Genomic DNA, 20562 nt, shown 5'->3' with positions numbered 1-20562 from the left:
ACCCACTTCACAAAATAGAGGTTAAGTAGAGTAAAATACAAAAGAAAAACAGCAAAAGTATAGACCTGTCAAGTAAATCTGAGACTTCTATTTCCAAGATATAAAGCCCCTAAACCTGAGTTTACCAGTATTTTTCTTGGGGAAGGGGAGCATGGTTGACTCTTGGTGTCCAAAATGGGTGTTAAGGTGAAGCTCTGAGGAAATTTAGAGATGAGTACTAAACTAAATCAAAACACTATGTGAATACAGATTATCTTAAAGGCATATCTTCAGAATAGCTTAGGGTATTAAAATTGAAACAACAGAGAATGATGATGAGGAGGACTAATTGATCAAAAGGCAATATGTGTTTGCTGCTAATACTACTACTGCTACAACTGCTTCCAAGGCTAAGGATATTAACATGAAAATTTCAGGGACACTGCTGGAAGAGCTGAATTTGCAGATGATCTGGTTATATGTGACACCACTAAAGATTTGGACCAATTGACAAACAATATAAGGCCCATAGTTTTTCACATGAAAAAATCCCTTCTGCCCCTAGTTATTTGGCTGGATGGTATGCAAATCATGTATGAAAACTCACCAAAGCTTTTGGGACTTATATTAAACCTTAACTTGACCAGGGTGAATCAAACAGAATCAGTAAAACAACCCTGTGCAAAGAGACTTTTGATCATGAAATGAATAAGAGGCACAAAATGGACCAGCTCTCCAATTGTGATGCTAGTCTTCTGCAAGAGGTTTATATGTTCTAACCATTTTCAAGAGCCCCCCAAATGGAAGTTTGAACCAGTTGAAACTTGCATGGAGCTTATTCCAGGGAAAAAGTCAAGTAATCTTCCAAGTCAAGTGCAAGCTATTTTCAAGCAAAAAAAAATGACAACCTGCTTCTGGGATTTCTTACAAATGTTTACATATGGGTCACTGAAAGGAAGCATGGCATCAGCAGCTACAGTGATTCCTCAATACTGCTTAAATATATCCACTAGCCTTCCAAATGACATATTCCATCCTTACAGCTGAGCTAAAGGCTCTAAGACTCTAAGTCTGCCTTACTAAGTCTAGCTCATCACTCAGGTCTATTGGTCAGTCACATACTCTGATATAGAAAGTCTCTGGAAGTTAATATGGAGTATTCAAGAAAGAAATATAAAGCTTTATTTACATCATATGCCAAGTCACCAAGGTATTAAACAGAATAAGGTAGCCAATTTATTTGCAAACAAAGCAGCTGACATCCACATAGACCCAAAACATTAAAATCACAAACTCTACAGAACTCAATTCAGAGGACCTTTCCCAAGAAGAATCTACCACAGAAGGGACCCAAATTGTAAATTTTTTTCTTTGCTTCCTGAGACTTCACAACACCTCATCTTTAGCTGCAATAGTATAGCAAAGTCAGAGAATAAAAACAAGAAATATTGCTTCAAGACTGAAATACAGCCTGACATAAGTGAACCACTTAGCGTCAAGCTGCCAGGAAATGAAAAAAGAATACTATTCTGGGAGATTATTTGTTTTTGAGGTGGAATGATGATATAGTTTAGCATGGTTGACATGATCCTGAAACCTGCTTCAGTTTGGTTCATTGGAAGGATGAATGGAAAGAGGAATAAGAATATTTGAAGCAAATAAACCAGCAGAAAAACTTCTATAAAGCCAAAAGGAGACTATTTTTAGACTCCCAAATGCTATTTTTTCCAAGAAGAAGGGAATAAAAAGGGAAAAGTTGAACTAAATCAAAACACACTATGTGTGTTTGGTGGTCAAAATGGTTTGGTATACAGGTGGTCAAAAGGGCATCTCAGAAATAGTTTAGGAACAGTTCAGAGCATTAAGTTGAAATTTTCAGGACATGACAAGAAGGATATTCAACTGACCAAAAGGCAAAATGTGCATACTACTACTAATACTGCTACTGCTATTACTACTACTACTGCTAAGACTAAGGGTATTGAGGTGACAGTTCCAAGACTATGTAGGGGGAAGTCGAACTAAATCAAAATACACTATGTGCTCATAGGTTGAAAAAAAGGCATATCAGTAATATAGTTGAAATATAGGGGGGATTTTAAACTAACCAGGAGGCACTATTTGCATGCTACTTCTGCTACTGCTGTTAATACTGTTACTACTACTACTAAAGCTAAGGGCATTAAGATAAAATATTCAGGGGATGTTGAAAAAAATTGAAATGCACTATGTGCAAACAAGTTATTTAAAGGATATATCAGCATTGTCCTTGGGACAGCTTAGGGTATTGAGTTGACACTTTCAGGGTGTGTTTAGGGGGATGTTAAAAAAGCAAAGGCCTTATGCACATGGTGGTACTACAATTGCTGCTACTGATATTCCTATGACAACTACTAGTGAGGATAATAGTATTAAGGTGAAATTGTCATGGAATGTTAAAGGAGATTTTGGACAAACCAAAGGGCAAAATGTACATGCTGCTACTACTATTTTTCACTGCTGTTACTACTACTAATGCTGCTGCTAGTAATACTAAAGCTACTGCTGCTACTATTAAAGCTACTACAACTGCTAATAAAGCTAAGGGCATTAAGGCAGAAATTTTGGAGGATGTTGAAGTAAATCAAAACACATTGTGTGCATTCAGGTTGTCAACAAGGTCTATCAGCTATATCTCAGAAACAGCTTAGAGTAGTAAGTTGAGAGAATGTTGATTTAGCTGCCAAAAGGGTGTATAAGCAATATCTCAGAAACAACTTAGAGTATTAAGATGAAACTTTCAGGTAATGTTCAGGGGGAGGGGATATGGAACTAACCAAAGGCACTGTATCTATGCTGCTAATACTACTTAGACCAATAAATCAAAGTGCACATATATATACGGGTTGTTGAAAGGAAGTATTAGCACTATCTGAGTAAAAGCTTAAAGTTTTAGTTGAGACTTCCAGTACATGATCTCAAAATGAGCTAAAACCATCACAGAAAGGAGTAGGGCTAATCCCCCTGTGTCTTCTTAAGACCAGAACATAATTTACTCTTTAATGAAAACAAAATACATTTTAAATGTTTTTTCTTATATAAATTTATTATATCCAAAATTATTAAAACTTCAGGAATGAATATCAGTATATATTAAACTGTCAATCTATGTTTATTGGCTCTTTTCAGTAATCTTGCTTGTGTATGATTGTGATTTCTTTTTCATGTCATGAGAAATAAAACACATTGCTTGAAATAAAGAATGTTTTCAATAATAGGAGAATTATGTTTTAGTCTTTTGAAGACACAATAGTTTTTGCTTGTTTTGAGTTTGAAGTAATTATTTATTGTAAATTTTGTTTGTTTTTGGTTTCACCTATTTATTGATAGCGATTTATGGTATTTTTATGCTTGAAAAATTTATTTGACTTTATTTCTGTTCATCTTCAGTTTAATTTAATTCTACTTTTCTTTGAACAGCTTTTTGGAAATTAAAAAAAAAGTTAATGAAAGAAAACAGTGGCCAAAAAGCAATGGTTTACCCTTTGGATTATAAATTACCTGGTAAAGCAGGATCTAGACACTGGACTTGAATCTGAGGAACATAAGAACCTGCTGTGCAAAGAGTGGAGTAGCAAAGTAGCAACACTACTTGGCAGTTTTCAAATTTGTTGGCAGATTTTGTCTCAAATACCATTTTTACATGTAAAGATAATTTTTGCTCAAAGAAACGCTGTCAAAACCCATGTTGTGCTCCGCCGTGCAAAAAGTAGGCTAGCATAGTAGTAATGCTACTTGGCAGATTTCATGGCCTGGTAAAATTTTTGGCAGATTTTGTCTGAAAATACCGGTGCTTCCACTATCCCCTGATTTTGAGGATTTCCCCAAAAATCTGTCCTCGGAAAAAAAATGTTTCCCAAAAATTCCTTTTGTTTGGGTTTACTAACCCTATTGATTTGTTACTAGTGAAAATCCATCCCTAGTAACTATAACTTTCACTTAACTTGACATAATTTTTTTCACTACTGTCCAATGTTTTTGTCTTGATTATTTACTACACATCAAAAATCAGACATAGATCATTGAATTACTGACCTTTCTTCCTATTCTAGTAAAAGCATAATGTTTATGAGATTATACCATTTTATCAAAGATTCTCTTGTGACTCATGGTAAAGAATTTCATTTGAAAACGATTACTTACGATTACGATTTGCGATTACATACGTGATACCACTTGGGACCTTTTTTATGCTCTCTCAAAATATAACCGTTGTTTTATTCAGAAATTAAATAAACCTTTTCAGATGATACTGTTTTCTCTTATTTTCTGCAATTTTGTTTGAGTTCTTTTTCTTTAGGTTTTGGGCATAATGTGTTAATCTTAAACACATAACAATTGAATGCATGATAGATGCGATACACTGAGTAAAACTCGAGAAAAAACCGGTTTTATCTGTCAGTATTAAGGAACAATTAGCTTATGCTCAGTGGAAAACAATTGATGGGTGACAGAATACATTGGAATTATATAATTTGGGTTATTCATTTGCACATTAATTAGGGGTGGGGTTAGGTTAGTTTAGGTATTGTTACCCCCTCCCCTCTAATATGCAAATATATAGCCCAAATTTGTTTCTAAGTATTATATTTTCATCTTGGTATTTTTCATTAGGACTAACCTAACTTCACTTCTTAAGTGTTGGCAGTCCAGGAATGTTCACAATTTAAAATTTGTTTAATTTTGCTTATTTTGGTATGTAAAAATTAATAAATTTTCTATTTTCCTTGAGAATTTTATTTTGATAATAACCTTTTATCTTCAAATATATTTCCCTCCTCCTCCTCCTCCCCTCACCATTGCTATTCTGGTGCCCTCCCCCCTGCAATATTTTTGGTTGGCATCCATGCCTGATTGGTTGGTACTATTGCAGTCTAGAATCTTTTTACAATCTAGGAAAGTTGCTAAGTAAGTGAATGAAATTTAGCGTCCCTCTTTACAGCCTCTCAAGCAGTTCCCATTTCCCTTAAATCTTTCCTTACGACATATTCCCATCTAATTCAGGGGTGAACTGCTTTTTGTTTGGCCCTAAACAGTCACCCAACAAGGACGATTTTAGGCAATCTATCATCCCTCCTTCACAGAACATTTCCTAGCTATATCAACCTTTCTCTCACTATAGTCCTTGAAAGCAGGATTGACCCCCATTTTTCGTACTACTTACTGTCTGAGAGATGGTAAGTCAGTTGGAAACCCAAAACAATCCGTAAGTGATTTTTCTGGGAAACATTTATCAAATTCCCCTCGTTTTTCGGAGAGCCCAGGCTTCACAACCTTACCTGTCTTTTATCATCACTGCTTCCAATATCCTAATTGTAGTGCTCACAGTTTTGAATTAAAAATTGAATATTTGTGGGCAAGTCAAGTCATGGCTAATTGTAGAAAAAGCCAAGACAGATAGTCCAATTAAGTGAGAAGAAAAACATGGCATTAATTCCCCCCCCCCTTCATTGCCGTTGTTATCATCTCCCACTCATGCTACACCTCTCATGCATGTCACTCCACAATGCCAAAATAGAGTCAACCTGTTGGAGGGTCATCCCAAGGAACACATGCTGGTTCTACCAATATAATGCAAAAATGTTTTCTTAATTTGTTTATTAATACCCTATGCAATAAGCTCTACAAAGCTTGTTGCACTAAATCAATACTTCTAGTCAAAAAAGTAAATTTGTTGATTTACTTAAAGCTAAAAGTTAAAGGTAGTTAATTATCATTGATACTTCTTAATAAGTAAACCACTCAGCTTTAATAATTAAACTGTCAGCTCAGGCGTCAGGAAAAGAACATTATTCTAAATAAACTTGAAAAACAAATGAATTTTAGCTTGTATGCCTTTCTGGGTAGTAAAACTCCTGAATAGTTAATTGTTAAGCTCACAATTAGGGAGGAAATAGTAAGCTTGTTTATTACCTTAAATTGCAGCTTGGAGCAATATAAAGATTTCTCCTTGTAGAAACTCCAGAGTTGATAACACATAACACATAGTTGAATACATACACTTGACTAGTGGTTTGATGTTGCTGATTCAAGTGCTTCCCAGTTATACTTCCATTCTTTTTTTGACCATTCGTTGTCAAGATGGTTCTCAAAGCTGTCTGTGGTTTGGGCAGCAACAGTATCTGGCAGTAATTTGTTCCAGAGGTTGGCAACACGGTTGGTAAGAAAATGGGCGCGTTGCCGCTTTGAGGAGAAATAACTGGATAACTTCAAGTTATGTCCCCTTGTACAAGAATCCTGATTTTATATATTTTTATATGTTTTTTATACATTTTTATATGTTTTTATATGCTGTTTTATATTTTTTTTTGCATTTATTATTTCAAGTTTTAATAGAGTCAACTATTTTGTTCCAAAAAAAACGAGCTTACAAGGGTATGATGCTAAATAAGGACAGCAAAAACTGAAAACTAATATATGAAACAAAATTGACTTTTTTTTTATCATTTGAAAATTAAGGCAGTTTTAAATAACAGCAAATGTAGAACAGCTGGTGATTTAAAGGAAGTCTCATCCCTTCTTCTTACAATATTGGTATATACAATCTACCAATCGTTAAATTGGGGCCTAGAAACATGTTTAGTTTTGTCTTGTTATTATTGAATTAGTCTGTAGCCTACCATTTCTATTACCATATGTTTATATGAGTTGACGTCAGTAGGTTGTGTCTTAGAGAAGATAAAATATATTTTAAAAAAAATCTCTATCAAACAGTTCGTGGTAACGAACTGTAGTAAGGAGCGACCCGGCTCAATAGTAAACAAAACTCTAAATAACGGAATTTTGATGCTAAAACATACATCAAAAGAATCGGATTTTCATGCGGATTTTAAATATATAAGTTTCATCAAATTTGGTCTTTGTCATCAAAAGTTACGAGCCTGAGAAAATTTGTCTTATTTTAGAAAATAGGGGAAAACACCCCCTAAAAGTCACACAATCTTAACGAAAATCACACCATCGCATTCGGCGTATCAGAGAACCCTAGAGCAAAATTTTCAAGCTCCTATCTACAAAAATGTGGAATTTCGTATTTTTTGCAAGAAGACAAATCACGGGTGCGTGTTTATTTGTTTGTTTTTTTTTGTTTTTTTCTTTTCCCCAGGGGTCATCGTATCGACCAAGTGGTCCTAGAATGTTGCAAGAGGGCTCATTCTAACGGAAATGAAAAGTTCTAGTGCCCTTTTTAAGTGACCAAAAAAATTGGAGGGCACCTAGGCCCCCTCCCACGCTCATTTTTTCTCCAAAGTCAACAGATCAAAATTTTGAGATAGCCATTTTGTTCCGCATAGTCAAAAACCATAATAACTATGTCTTTGGGAATGACTTACTCCCCCACAGTCCCTGGGGGAGGGGCTGCAAGTTACAAACTTCGACCAGTGTTTACATATAATAATGGTTATTGGGAAGTGTACAGTCGTTTTCAGGGGATTTGTTTTTGGTTTTGGGGGTGGGGTTGAGGGGAGGGAGCTATTTGGGAGGATCTTTCCCTGGTGAAATATGTCATGGGGGAACAGAAATTCAATGAAAAGGGCGGAGGATTTTCTAAAATTACTATAAAAAAAAACAATGAAAAAATAAACATGGAAAAGTTTTTTCAATTGAAAGCAAGAAGTAGCATTGAAACTTAAAACGAACAGAAATTACTCCGTATATGAAATGGGTTGTCCCCTCCGCAATCCCTCACTCTTTACGCTAAAGTTTGACTCTTTGCCACAATTCTGATTTTTAAAACAATTAAAAACTTTAGCATAAAGAGCGAGGGATTGCGGAGGGGACAACCCATTTCATATACGGAGTAATTTCTGTTCGTTTTAAGTTTTAATGTCGCTCCTTACTTTCAGTTAGAAAAACTAGTTTTTTTTATGTAATCTCTAGATCTAAATGGACAAATTGAATTTCAGAGTCAACAAATGATAAAAAAAAAAAAAACAAAACAACTTAAAAATGGCAAACAATGCTTAAACGAAAGTTTAAAAAAAAAAAAATCAGAAGGAAAAATCATTCATTAGTCAAAAATTAATCTGGCAAATGGCAGTTAAAAAGTTATAAACTGGCCAAACTAAACAAAAAAATAAATACGTATAAAAAAATGTAAAGGGAACATGAAAAAAAGAGGAAGGGGAACAAAACTAGCAAACAAATACAAAACTTTGGCATTGCCAGTATCCAATAATAAAAGAGAGGAACTAGATTATTTCGTTAATTTTTTCTGTACTTAAGGGGACGTACTTAAATTTTATAGAATCTTAACGAAAATCACATCATCAGATTTATCGTATCAGAGAACCGCCGTTTCAAGCTCCTATCATAAAAAATGTGGAATTTTGTATTTTTTGCTAGAAGACGGATCACGGATGCATGTTTATTTGTTTTTATTATATTTTTTTCCCAGGGGTGATCGTATCGACCCAGTTGTCCTAGAATGTCGCGAGAAGGCTTATTCTAACGGAAATTAAAAGTTCTAGTGTCCTTTTTAAGTGACAAAAATTGGAGGGCACCAAGGCCCCCTCCCACGCACTTTTTTTCTCCAAAGTCACCGGATAAAAATTTTGAGATAGCCATTCTGTTCAGCTTAGTCGAAAACCTAATAACTATGTCTTCTGGGGATGACTAAATCCACCACAGTTCCCGGGGGAGGGGCGGCAAGTTACAAACTTTGAACATTGTTTACATATAGTAATTGTTAATTATGAAGTGTACAGACGTTTTCAGGGGGACTTTTTTGTGTTGGTGCGGGGGTGGGTCGCGAGGGGGGTGTAAGTTACGTGGGAGGATCTTTCCATGGAGGAATTTTTCATGAGGGAAGAAAATTTCCATGTAGGATTTTCTAGCATTATTTCTAAAAAGACATTGAGAAAATAAAAATTTTTTTTTCAACTGGAAGTAATGATCAACATTAAAACGTAAAACGAACATAAAATATTACTAATATAAGGGTGTTCGTCTCTTCCACAATACCTTGCTCTTTACGCTAAAGTATTTTTCGTAATTTCAACTAGTTATTCTACGGCCTTTGTGATTCAGGGGTAATTCTTAAAGATTTAGGACAAAATTCAAGCTTTAGTGTAAAGAACAAGGTATTGACGAGGAGGCAAATCCCCTCATATACGTAATAAAAATACACAAATATATAAGTTCGTTACGTAAGCTAATTCGTAAGGTACGTATGTTTATTACTAACAAAAACGTTTGTAAAAAAAAAAAAAAAAATCTAGTTGCATTTTTAAGTAGCCAAAAACTGGGGGGTAACTAGGCCTCCCCCACCCCCTTTTTTTTTAGCGAAATCGTCTGATCAAAACTATGAGAAAGCCATTTAGCAAAAAAAAAAAAAAAATGCAAATTTCTTTTTATTTATTCATGTCCGGTGAGCCAAAATCAAAACATGCCTTAATTCAAAGACATTCAGAAATTAAATTTAAAAAGATTTTTTTCACTGCAAGTAAGGAGCGACATTAAAACTTAAAACGAACAGAAATTATTCTGTATATGAAAGGGGTTGTCCCCTCCTCAACGCCTCGCTCTTTACGCTAAAGTTTTGTTTATTGTTTTAAAAAGTAGAGTTGTGACAAAGAGTCAAACTTTAGCGTAAAGAGCGAGGCGTTGAGGAGGGAACAACCCCTTTCATATACAGAATAATTTCTGTTCGTTTTAAGTTTTATTGTCGCTCCTTACGTGCAGTTAAAAGAACTTGTTTTTTTATTTAATCTATACAATCGCTTGTTATTGCATTCTATTTCGCAAAACGGGGACGCAATGTAACTCTCCTGCACTCAAGTGTTTCCAACCTAGCTTCTTTTTCTTTTTGAAGCAGTGCATATGGAACCTTACCTTCCTTAACAAATTTTCACCAGGTGGTTTTTCGGATAGACTCAATTTTTTCCGACTCTTCATGGGAAATGCCTGGGTGCAAAAACTGGACAATCATGTCTAAGATACAGGTCGACAATGGCAGTATAAATTCTTAAGGAACGGGAAAGGGTGCTAAATTTATTTAGGAGCATAAGGAGGGAGATAGACGCATTAGCTCTACAGATAAAATTTTTACATGGATATCCCACTTTAAATTAAAAGAAATTTTGATGCCAAATAATTTAAAGGAGGACTCAGACATTTCAGGAGAGGCAGGATTAAGAAAATAGGGAAAGGATTTAAGGAAACATATTGGCATTATCGTGGATGTTGAGGGGTTTACTCCCATATATAGGTCCGAAACATCTTCAATGTTATTGAAGCTGTTCATAGGGTTGCTTATTAAATTTCTGAAGCAAGTTTCAACAACCGTTTGGTCATTGACAAATTTTCATCTGTCAGGAAATTCCCTACCAAGGTAGTTGATCGTAAACTTTGATCATTGCCTTTTGTCTTCTTCAATGCACTTGTGGTTAATAATTTTTATATTCAAATTGTTTGATAATTTAACAATTCTAAATTAGGGAAGGAAGATGTTTGCTACTTTTGTGTTTGTTTTGAATGAAAATAGGAAACACTTCGCTGGAAGATCATATACTTCAGATTTTCCAATGGGATCTAGGGCTACATCCCCCATTACCTTCTGATTAGGCCAAGAAAGATTTTTCAAAATTTTCTTAGGGGGACGAGAGTAAATAATTCCACTGCAGAAGTGCCCCTATAAAACTTAGGAGAACATTAATTAATGCTCTGCTCAGCATTAATTAATCGTTCGTATAGATATAGTGAGATTTTGTTTTATTCTAACACCAACATCAAAGGTAAAAAAAAAATTTCGAGTTTGTGTTGCTGTCTTAAATGCTAATTATACAACAGCAATATCATAAACCAAGACTGCATCGCAATAAAGATTGCTACTCATGGCAGAAAAGAAAAAAGAAATAAGAAAAGTCGGAAATTGAGTAAAAAAGGGTTTGAAATTAAACATTAGGATTGGAAACAAAGACATTCATTAAACTCCACTTAAAACTCTCCATTTTGCAACGAAATTGATGTGAAAATATGCGCTTTTCTCCCTCAGGAAGGTAACTCATTGGATTGTGAATGGAGAGAATAATTCCTGGATCTAGGGATTAACCAAATCCTTCTGGCCATAGCTGATGCAAGGGGCTTTATATTATCGTTGGAAAGTGATTAAAGTTGCCATTGATATATTTAAATACCAAACAAGATATGCGCATAATAGATAAGGGATGAAAGTTAAGATATTTAAATGGGGAAAAATGTTCATATGTTTAGTATATTTTTTATTGTTAGCACTGTCCCATTGACCCTCACCAAAATGAGCTTCCTCGTTAAAAGTCTTTTTATTTTTATCTGTCTTTGGTGGAATCATTGATGCAAAAATTTGGTTGCTCCTACCCCTGTCTGCAAGCACAATAAAGCAGAATCAGTATAATTGTTATTTTTAGTTTATTTTCTTTCATTTTACGTAGGTTGTCAGAATTGCTTGACGAGGATACCTTATGCCACATGCATTGCTACATTGCTTTGTGTTGTTGGTGTCAGCATATTCAGTGGAACTATATTTCGAGGAGCAGCTTTATCCAGATTAATATTTGAAGATGTATTTCATGTTCGAGCAGAATGGTATATGCTTTCTCCTATTTGTATTTGGATTTGACACTGTTGTGTCTTTTGTAAGGAACTATATTGTAGCCGCATTAAAGTCTTATTATCTGTAACTGTTTTATTATTTTAAATGCTTCAGACATAACCAAAATTGTGTGATTGTATCATAAGTGAATCTGGCCGAAATTCTCCCTGAAGGGAAATTCTAAAGTTCTTTCTCGGGGTGGTATGACTAAAAATTACTGCAATATTTTTTGCCTTCCCTTCAAAGAGGTTTCCATTGATTCTCCCTTTTGTGTAGGGATGGATAGATGATTTCAAAAATAAACCTAGCCATATAACCACTATTCTTGGCTTTCAGGCATATATTCTTACGTTGTACATTACTTTGGAGGAGAGTTGTTGAAATTGAGAATCTTTTGTGATCATTGTGCATTGAATTTTGAAAGGATGAAACTATAATTTTAGACAATTGGATTCTGAAGCATTTTCAATTAATTTTTTTTGCCTGAAAACATTGAACTGTTAGAATCAGGGTTAAAGAATTAATCTGAAAAAACTACAAAGCTAATTTCAAAAATTTAATTCATTTGATAGTAACAATGCTGAATATTAGCTATCTAAATAGTAAAATTGTTGTTTTATGCTAAAAACTTAAAATCGCAGAATGGGAAAAAAATAATATGCCAAAAACAAAGCATAAAATTAACGGAAAAGTATAGTGCCTTATGTTGGCTATATATACACTATTCGTTTTATTTCATTGTTTACTGAATGTAATTATTATCAAATGCAATGAACTGTTAGGAGTTCTCATAGTAAAAAATATTAATTTTGAAATATTAATTTTCACTTCTATCTCAACCCCTTTCCCTTCAAGCTAAGAATTATCAATTTCAGTTAGTAAGAAAATGACTGATTCACATATTTCACCTATCTAAACAGCAAGGTGTTCTCAGTGCTCTTTATGCTAACGTTTGACTGTTTGTTCCAATTATTTAAAAATGATTCCTGAAATATAAGGGCTGTTTAATTAGTATAATAAGCTTTTTCAAAAGTTATAAACGTATTAAGAGCGATGTATTGAAGAGGGGGCAACCCCCCTCATATAAGTAGTAATTTCCATTCGTTTTCAGTTTTAATGTTGCTTCTTACTTTCAGTTGAAAAAACTTGTTTTTTATTGAATTTCGGACTGTTTTTTTTTATAATTCCTGAACATCCTGCTCCCCCTCCATGGAAAATTCTCTTCCCCCATGGAAAGATCCTCCCTCGTACCCCCCGAAAAATATCTATACTTCCCAATGCTATACTTCCCAATAACCAATGTATGCTTCCCAATAACCAATGCTATATGTAAACAATGGGCAAAGTTCATAGCTTGCAGCCCTTCCTCTGGGTGCTGTGGGAGGCCAAATCATCCTCAAAGACATAGTTATTACATCTTTCAACCAAACTGAACAAAATGGCTATCTCAAAATTGTGATTGGACGACTTTGGGAAAAATGGTACTAGGGAGGGTGGCTCCCTGTCTATCTCAAAGTCTTCAAGTAACTGTGGGCATCAAGCCATAGTTAATTCTAGAAAAGGCCAAGACAGATAGACAAATCTGTCTAAGGCCAAGACAAATCTGGTATAAGGTCTTTTTAGGATTGTAAAAAAATGATGTCTTTTCATTTGTTGATAGATAAGTCTATTTTAGATTTTGAATTTGGATTGGATTGAAAAAGCCCTTGATTAAACTTCGTGAGATCAAACGAAAACTACCTAAACTCTTTAAATGTCCTGGAATTTTGGCAAGACACATGCTTTGGATAGATACGAGTGGTCGCCCTGTGCGTGAGCCTAAAGATGCTCTACGGTCCAAACCAATATGTTTAGACTTGACGAATTTTGTGTATTATAAATAAGCATCAAAATTCGATTCTTTTCATGTATCCATTGTTATCAAGACTCTGGGTTACTATTGAGCCACATTGCTCCTTACTTACAGTTCATTACCACAAGCTGTTTGATTAATTTCATATTTGAAACTTATTCCGGTTTATTTTAATTTTGCTCTGCTTTTATTAAAAACAAATTCTTTTCTTTTTTTTTGTTTTCATGAATTTCTTCTTTTGAATTGGGACTCTCTTTATTTTCCGATTTTTTTTACTCTTCCTGATTTCCTCTGATTAACCTTTCCTTATAAATTTTATTTTTTCAGTTTCTTTTTTCTCTTTTTAACTTTTGTTAGGGTTTGACTGTTCTCCTTTAGATCTTTCAAGAAGAATTAAACTACTGAAATCATTTATAGAGCTTGTTTCGTTTGAGGGTCCAGTTGCTGTAAAAAAATAGACTAGGATTAAACCAAAGAATTTCAGTATCCTACTATAGGTTTTAAAACACTATTAATGGTCTTCAAAATTTTCTTGATGCCAAAAAATATAATACGAGTCCCAGAGCCCACTATGAAAAAAAAATTATTGGATCTCTGGTGACTCATATATTATGTATATTTTTTCTTGCAAGAGGACAAGGGAAAATCTGCTTGCCTTTGATTAAACTGCGTGAGATCAAACGAAAACTACCTATATTCTTTAAATCTCCTGGAATTTTGGCAAGGCACACGCTTTAGACAGATATGACTGGTCACCCTGTTTGTCAGCCTAAAGATGCTCAACGGTGCAAACTGATTTGTATGAAATAGTAGCAGTATAACCAGTTTTCATGTATTTAGTGCTATTGATTTCATTTGCAAATTTTCAAATATTTTATCTATTTTTTGTTTTGTTTTAGGTATCAGATAGTGTAATTTATGTATTTTAGTAAATTTTTTTCATTCTCCGCCTTTTCAGGATTAGCATCACACAACTGGTATTTGTCATTGTTGGAGGAGTTATGGGAGTTTTAGCTCTTTTGATTTTGTGTGTGGGTTGTTTTTCTACTGGTGAAACAAAACACAGGATGTACAGTACTGGAGGAGCAAGAGTTGGTGGAAGGGTGACATGCCTGATTGTAAGTGGATTTTTTTTTCACTTCGTATTTTGAATGCTGTGAAATGATATGTATCAATGAAGAAATTACCCTTATTGTTTGTTTCACTAATATTCTTTAATTTCTTTGTCTGCAATATTGATGTAATTGCATCTGTTATTGAGGATAGATTTGACTAGTATTGATCTTGAGACGATATGGATGCGGCTAATATTGCTTTGATCTGTATAACAAATCTGGATTATACCATTATTGCAGTAATGGTGAAGATACAGAATTTGCACAAAAGCTCAATGATCGAGGCTGTGAAAAGGAACTAGCTGTACTCTCTCGTATACAGTATTAAAATGAAAACAATAATAATATTAATAATTTATTCCAGAAAAAGCCCGTGGGCCATAGGAAATTTACATAACAAAAACAAACAACAAATTAACTAAAATAAATTAATACTATTTAAAGAAAACGCTCACGATTCGCCGCTGCAATCCTGACAAACCTTGCTATCCTTTTAATACTCAGGAAATTTGTCTCTTTCATTCTATCTACCATCCATATCACATTCAATTTTTCTTTACCATACATCTCTCGCCTCCATTCATTCAATTCAACACATTCACACAAAAAATGTATTAAACTTTCATCCTGAGATCCACACATAGGAAGATTTTGTTTAGCTCGGATTGTTGATTGTCATTATCGTATGGTAAATACAAATCCATTTAGGCAGGAATTGAGTTTTTTTACGCAAAGTGATCTCGTTTATTAATGCTAATCTGCTTTTATAAATACAGTTTTTATCGATTTGGGGAATCAGAAAAGAATCCAAGCCCAAAGCATCCTCATGGGAAATAGCGAGTGTTGGCTATGTACATATTTAAGGTCAATATGCATGTCATGTGATGTTTTTTTTAAGTGCAGATCAGTGCCAGTCCTGTATAGGAGCACATAGTTCTTTCCTATAGTCGTATTATTGGTAGCCAAAATGCACATCACCACCTTTATTTTGTCTAGCCGTAATTAGGCTTGCCTAGCCCTTTCAAAATATGGTTGTACCTAAAGCGAAAAACATATATCAAATTCTCATAATATTACAGAAGAACTAGATTTAACTTGTAATTTTTTTGCAGAATTAGTTCAAGGATTATAAATGAGCAGAAATTATAAAAATTACAACAAGTGGGACTTCACTATGTTATACTGTGCAAGAATTTCTTTTTAGAAGGTTTTAGCTAGAAGTACTGAAATATTTTCTTACATCCTAATGGGGCTATGATTTATGTGTGTTCGAGTGGTCTGCTCCTCATTGACCGAGTTAGATATGATTGGAATATGGTTTAAGATAGAAAACTTTAAGCTTTGTGATGCTGAAGGTATTGTCAACTGGGAATCTACTTTCTAAAGGAATTTCTATCTGTCAATATTCTTCTACACTTGTTGGATAGAACATTTGGTCTGTGGTTGCACCCTCGAAAGACGAAAAACCTGATTCTGCTCCAGGATAAATTACCTTGTCACATAGCCATTGTTCTGTTGCAGTTTTTTGGCAAACGATGGTTACTGTAACAGACTATATCTTGTTCGTTCATCAAGTGTAGCCTGTGCGGATTTTTCACCTTCTAAAGCTGGAACTCACATAAAATGGATGTGGTGCAAGTCAGTTAATGCAGTTGAAGGGAGTATTATAAGCATCGTAAAAATTGTTCCTGAAGAAACCTTATTAAGAAACAGTAGATATTTTGCAACACTTTATAAACATTGTATTTCTAATAGGGTTTCAGATAGGATTGTTTCCCTAGTAATTGCAAAAAAAGGAAAATAAACTTATGGATAAACAGGCTTAGACCTACATCTTCCTACTTGACTGCTTCTTAAATGCCAAATCCGATAACTGATCTGATTCGTTTTGGTGCTCTGTGAGAATACGCAAATCTGTTACCTTTCTTAATTCCGTAATATCAATTCAATTTATTCGTAATTTGCGATCTTGTGCCTCTTTCCAAGAAATTGAAAATTTTGATTGGATACTTTTTATCTGTGTAAAATTTGTTGATAAGTAGGGAATTGGGGGCAACTGCATGTATACTTATGCATGGTTCCACTTCAGGAGACCGAATATTTAGGGAGGGAGGGGGGCAGAAGTCCAGAAAAAACGCAAAAAATAGTCGATTAGATTGAAAAACATAAGAATGAGTAAGGCTCCTGAATTTTGCGTGACAACAGTTCTTTCTCAAAAGGGCAAAACACAAATTCTCATGTAGAGCTGAATATTGTGATGATGTTTTGATATTTAGTACACAGAGTTGTTTCAGGCAGTTTTTGATAAAGAGGTAAGGAAAGGTTTTGTTTCAATGATGGGTGTTCTCTCCTACACTTATGAAGTAAATCTATTCCAGCAAATGTGGACAGCGAATATGGATCCTTATTAGTACCAATTGTGCACAGACAATATCTTCTGTTTTATTTTTTCTTCTTTTCTTTTCAAGTTTATAATCCTGGCATATATCCTCAATGTGTTATGGCTTGCTATGCTGGTTTTCCTCACTGGAGTGACAGTAGTATTCACATTCTGGTGGGGAATGTGTGCCAACAAACAAAAAAGGCCAGAGAAGCAGTGTATCAGCTTCACTGAATTTGGTAAGCAAATGTTGGTTCCTATTTGATATTTAACTGTTTCATTGTCAATATTCTGTCTAATTCTGCCTATCCCTTTGTTAACTTAGGAAAATATAACATGGTTTTGAGCATGTAAACCTTGTTTTGTAAATAAAGCCAGCCAAATCTGACTCAACTTTGACTTGCGATGGGCATGCTCGAAGCAAGGCAGACATATGTAGACTTCGAGCAGTCTCTACCAGGAATTTCCTTGTATGCTACTTGAAATTGAACTATCATAGTTTCTCCGGTAACACATTTGGTGAACACAACCAAAGAGGAATCGGATTGAGGGGTGGGGGGGGGGGGTAATGAAAAAATGCTTTTTAGGACAAAGTTTTTGTATGGAGGTCTTTCGTAACGGTATGAGGGAAATTATCCATTATATTCCTTCCGCTTACAGGAATATATACTATCAACCAGTTTTATACTAAACCTCTGAGGTAACTACTAAAATTTCAAGTTAGTGTTCCTTGCCTTTTTATTTATGTTTATTTAAAACAAGAAAATATAAATATTTTTTTTTTTACTTTAGAATTACACGGAAAGTTTTTGCCATAAGGATTAAGTTTCTGTAGTCAGAAAAGTAAATCCTCAGTCATTAGCTATCCGTATTTTGTTTTTGTTCTGGTTTTGTTATCTTCGTGCTTGTGTAAGACTAAAAGTTTAAGAATATTGTTCCAGGTTCTTCTATTAGCAAAAGAAAAAGGAAATAATTGGTACAAAAAAAAAACAACCCAAAATAATGGCTGGTTTCTTAGATATACTAACTGTTGATGTGCCATCCATGATAGGATCATGATAACACTCGTATTAGTAACATAAAAAAAATAACAAGTACATTGTCTATTTGTGCCTTCAGATCTCCTTTTCAAAGTCCCTTTCAAGAGACTTAAAAATTTAGTTGAACCATAAAGCTTTAAAGGTCACAATTAAAAATCCTTCTAGGAATTTGTGCTTTTCTAGTCTTTTTGTGTTTATGTCTAAAGTCTTTTTATTCTAGATTTCCTATTCCCAAACGGAACAAGAATTGAGGACATGGAAGTCTGTGGACCGGAAGAGATCAAGCTGTTTTGCAAAGATTACGTTGAAAATGGGGAAATCATGTTTATTCTGGCCACTTCTGCTTGCGGCTTAGTTGTCTTCAGTCTGGTAGGTTGATTATATAGCAGGACTATCAGTTTTGAGTTTCAAGTGATTTTTAAGTGACAACCACACGCATTTAGAGTCGTGTGGCTAGCTCTTGATTAGCAAATGTCTGGTAAAGCTTTTGTTTTGTAGACAAGTGTAATCATTATTGAAAAATGTCTTGACTTCGCAGCTGGTCAATTGCTCCAGTTAGAAAAGTCTAAAGAATTTCTTAGACAATTCTCAGAAAAAAATCACCCTAGAATGTTCTTGCATTGGGCTATTTGTACCTAAGGACTATTTTCCCCTAAGATCCGCCCTATTTATTTATTTATATACAATATTTTTACTCCCTGTTAAAAAAACAAAAACAAAAAAACGTTCACCGGGAATAACTTGAATGTGTACTGTAATTACTTACTAACTCTTGATAAAACAAAACACAATGGAGATCCGAAGCTAGTACTAAATTGCTTGAGTAGATGTTCTAAAAAATATGGAAACTTGTATTGGGATATTTGTATGGAAACTAATACTATTAGGTAAGGAGATCAATAATAAATGTTGGAAAATTTAATTGTTATTTATTGAGAAATGAGGGTAAATTAGAAATGAAAGTAAAAATTTTACTGTAGATTTTTTTTTTTTTACCAAGAATAAGAATTGAAGCGTTTTCAGAACAGGAACTTTGCTTTCGTGTCCACTTCAGACCTATCATTTTAGGGATCATTGCGGAACTTGTGGTCGACCTTGTCGTTCCATAAAGTTAGGAAATTGTGTTTAAAACAAAGTTGATGTTTGTTTAACTTCACGGCAACCGAAATGTTAAAAATGGAATTACTTGAGAAAGTGGAAGTTTGTGCAAGAAATAGATTTATTGGCCATTAAAGAATGGTTTACCCCAAAAAATAAAATAAAAATCTAGATTATATGGGAGTATTTCGCCCAAAGCAAAGGTGGAGAAATGATACGTGAGTATACCCCAGCAATTTTCGCTGCTATTGTTCCGATTTGCTGCGTTCTGATGGTGGAATTTTGGCTCCTGTGGTTTTGCCATTGGAACTATCGCTATATGTCACATTGAAACTTTTAAATCAATTGACAAAGATGAAAATAGTGTTTTTGAAGTAAGAAAACAATTCTTACGGAGTTTTTGCTTGAATGACTTCAGGCATTTAGGGGAAAATGCTATAGCTCGTTCTTTCGTCTAAAGTGACGAATATTGATGATCTTCTTTTAGTCTTTTAAATTTGATAGGGTTTAGATTATCACTGTTCATACTAATGAACGGCAAGTAAGAGCAATCTTTGACTATTAGTAACTGAATCTAAAAAAAAAAATGGAAGTTTGATAGCAATATGAATCAAAAGGATATGATGTTGATTCTCAATGGGTAAAATTCATTAATTTTAAAGTTGCTTTTCAGAAGTTATCAATGCAAAAATAATTGCATAATTCTAAGGTTCTAAGAAAGCTGATCACCATCAAATTCAACATATAATAAGACCCTTTGCCTAAAGTTTCAAGTCTCAACGCCGAAAAACATGAAATTTGTCTTGAAAGAGATGGTTGCGCAAGCACTTTCTTTTATTTCTTCGTTTCTCTTTGTTGTTTATTTTTGTCTCATAAACGATGACTGTATCGAACTAGTTGTCATAGAATATGGAAAAAGGGGTCATTCGAACGAAATCTAAATTAGGGGTCTTTTTGTGTAACAAAAGAGGATGCTGCATGATAAAACTTGATTCCTGGCATTTTTGCTGCAAAACGATATTTTGGCCTGATTGGGGCAAAATGGTTATTGAGAGAAAATTCTTTGATGACCAATTCGTTTAGATTTATCAAAACGACTTGAATATTCGTACCTTAACATATATACTGTCTATACAAAATGAATGGTTCATTTGTAAGTCTACACATTAACACTCATGGTTGTATAATTTTGGATATTTATACGCTAGTTATTAGGGTTGGGTTAGAGGTAAGCCTCAGAAACTGTGTTTTTATGCATGAATATATCTCTTTCCGTAAGAATTTTATCAGATCAGTATGGAGAAAGAGTTACTTCCTCACCTCTCTAGGAATTTACTTGAACTAGGTTTGCAACATGGATACAAAGGATTGGTAGGTGTCCTCTTAAATTAAATTCACCTTCATACCTGTGCAAAGATCACAGGGATAAAAAGAGCATCGCAAAGTGTGGAAAACCATCATGTGACAAAGCCGAGCCCAGGATTGCACAA

At 34.3% G+C, this 20562-nt stretch overlaps 2 protein-coding genes across 2 annotated transcripts in view; one reads left to right on the top strand and one right to left on the bottom strand.

Annotated features, from left to right (window-relative positions):
• Positions 1–20562, bottom strand: part of LOC136034486 (protein phosphatase methylesterase 1-like) — a 219045-nt gene that overhangs the window by 125093 nt on the left and 73390 nt on the right. The window lies entirely within an intron of this gene.
• LOC136034482 (neuronal membrane glycoprotein M6-b-like) overlaps positions 1–20562 on the top strand; it is a 34366-nt gene that overhangs the window by 1733 nt on the left and 12071 nt on the right. The window contains exons 2-5 of the mRNA XM_065715697.1: positions 11427–11580; positions 14398–14557; positions 17023–17173; positions 18195–18343. Coding sequence (XP_065571769.1) covers positions 11427–11580; positions 14398–14557; positions 17023–17173; positions 18195–18343 — 614 coding nt within the window. The remainder of the gene's footprint in view (positions 1–11426; positions 11581–14397; positions 14558–17022; positions 17174–18194; positions 18344–20562) is intronic.

Source organism: Artemia franciscana, chromosome 13 (genome assembly GCF_032884065.1).
Source record: "Artemia franciscana chromosome 13, ASM3288406v1, whole genome shotgun sequence".
Classification (NCBI taxonomy): Eukaryota; Metazoa; Arthropoda; class Branchiopoda; order Anostraca; family Artemiidae; genus Artemia; species Artemia franciscana.
This window is presented reverse-complemented; position numbering and strand designations above follow the sequence as displayed.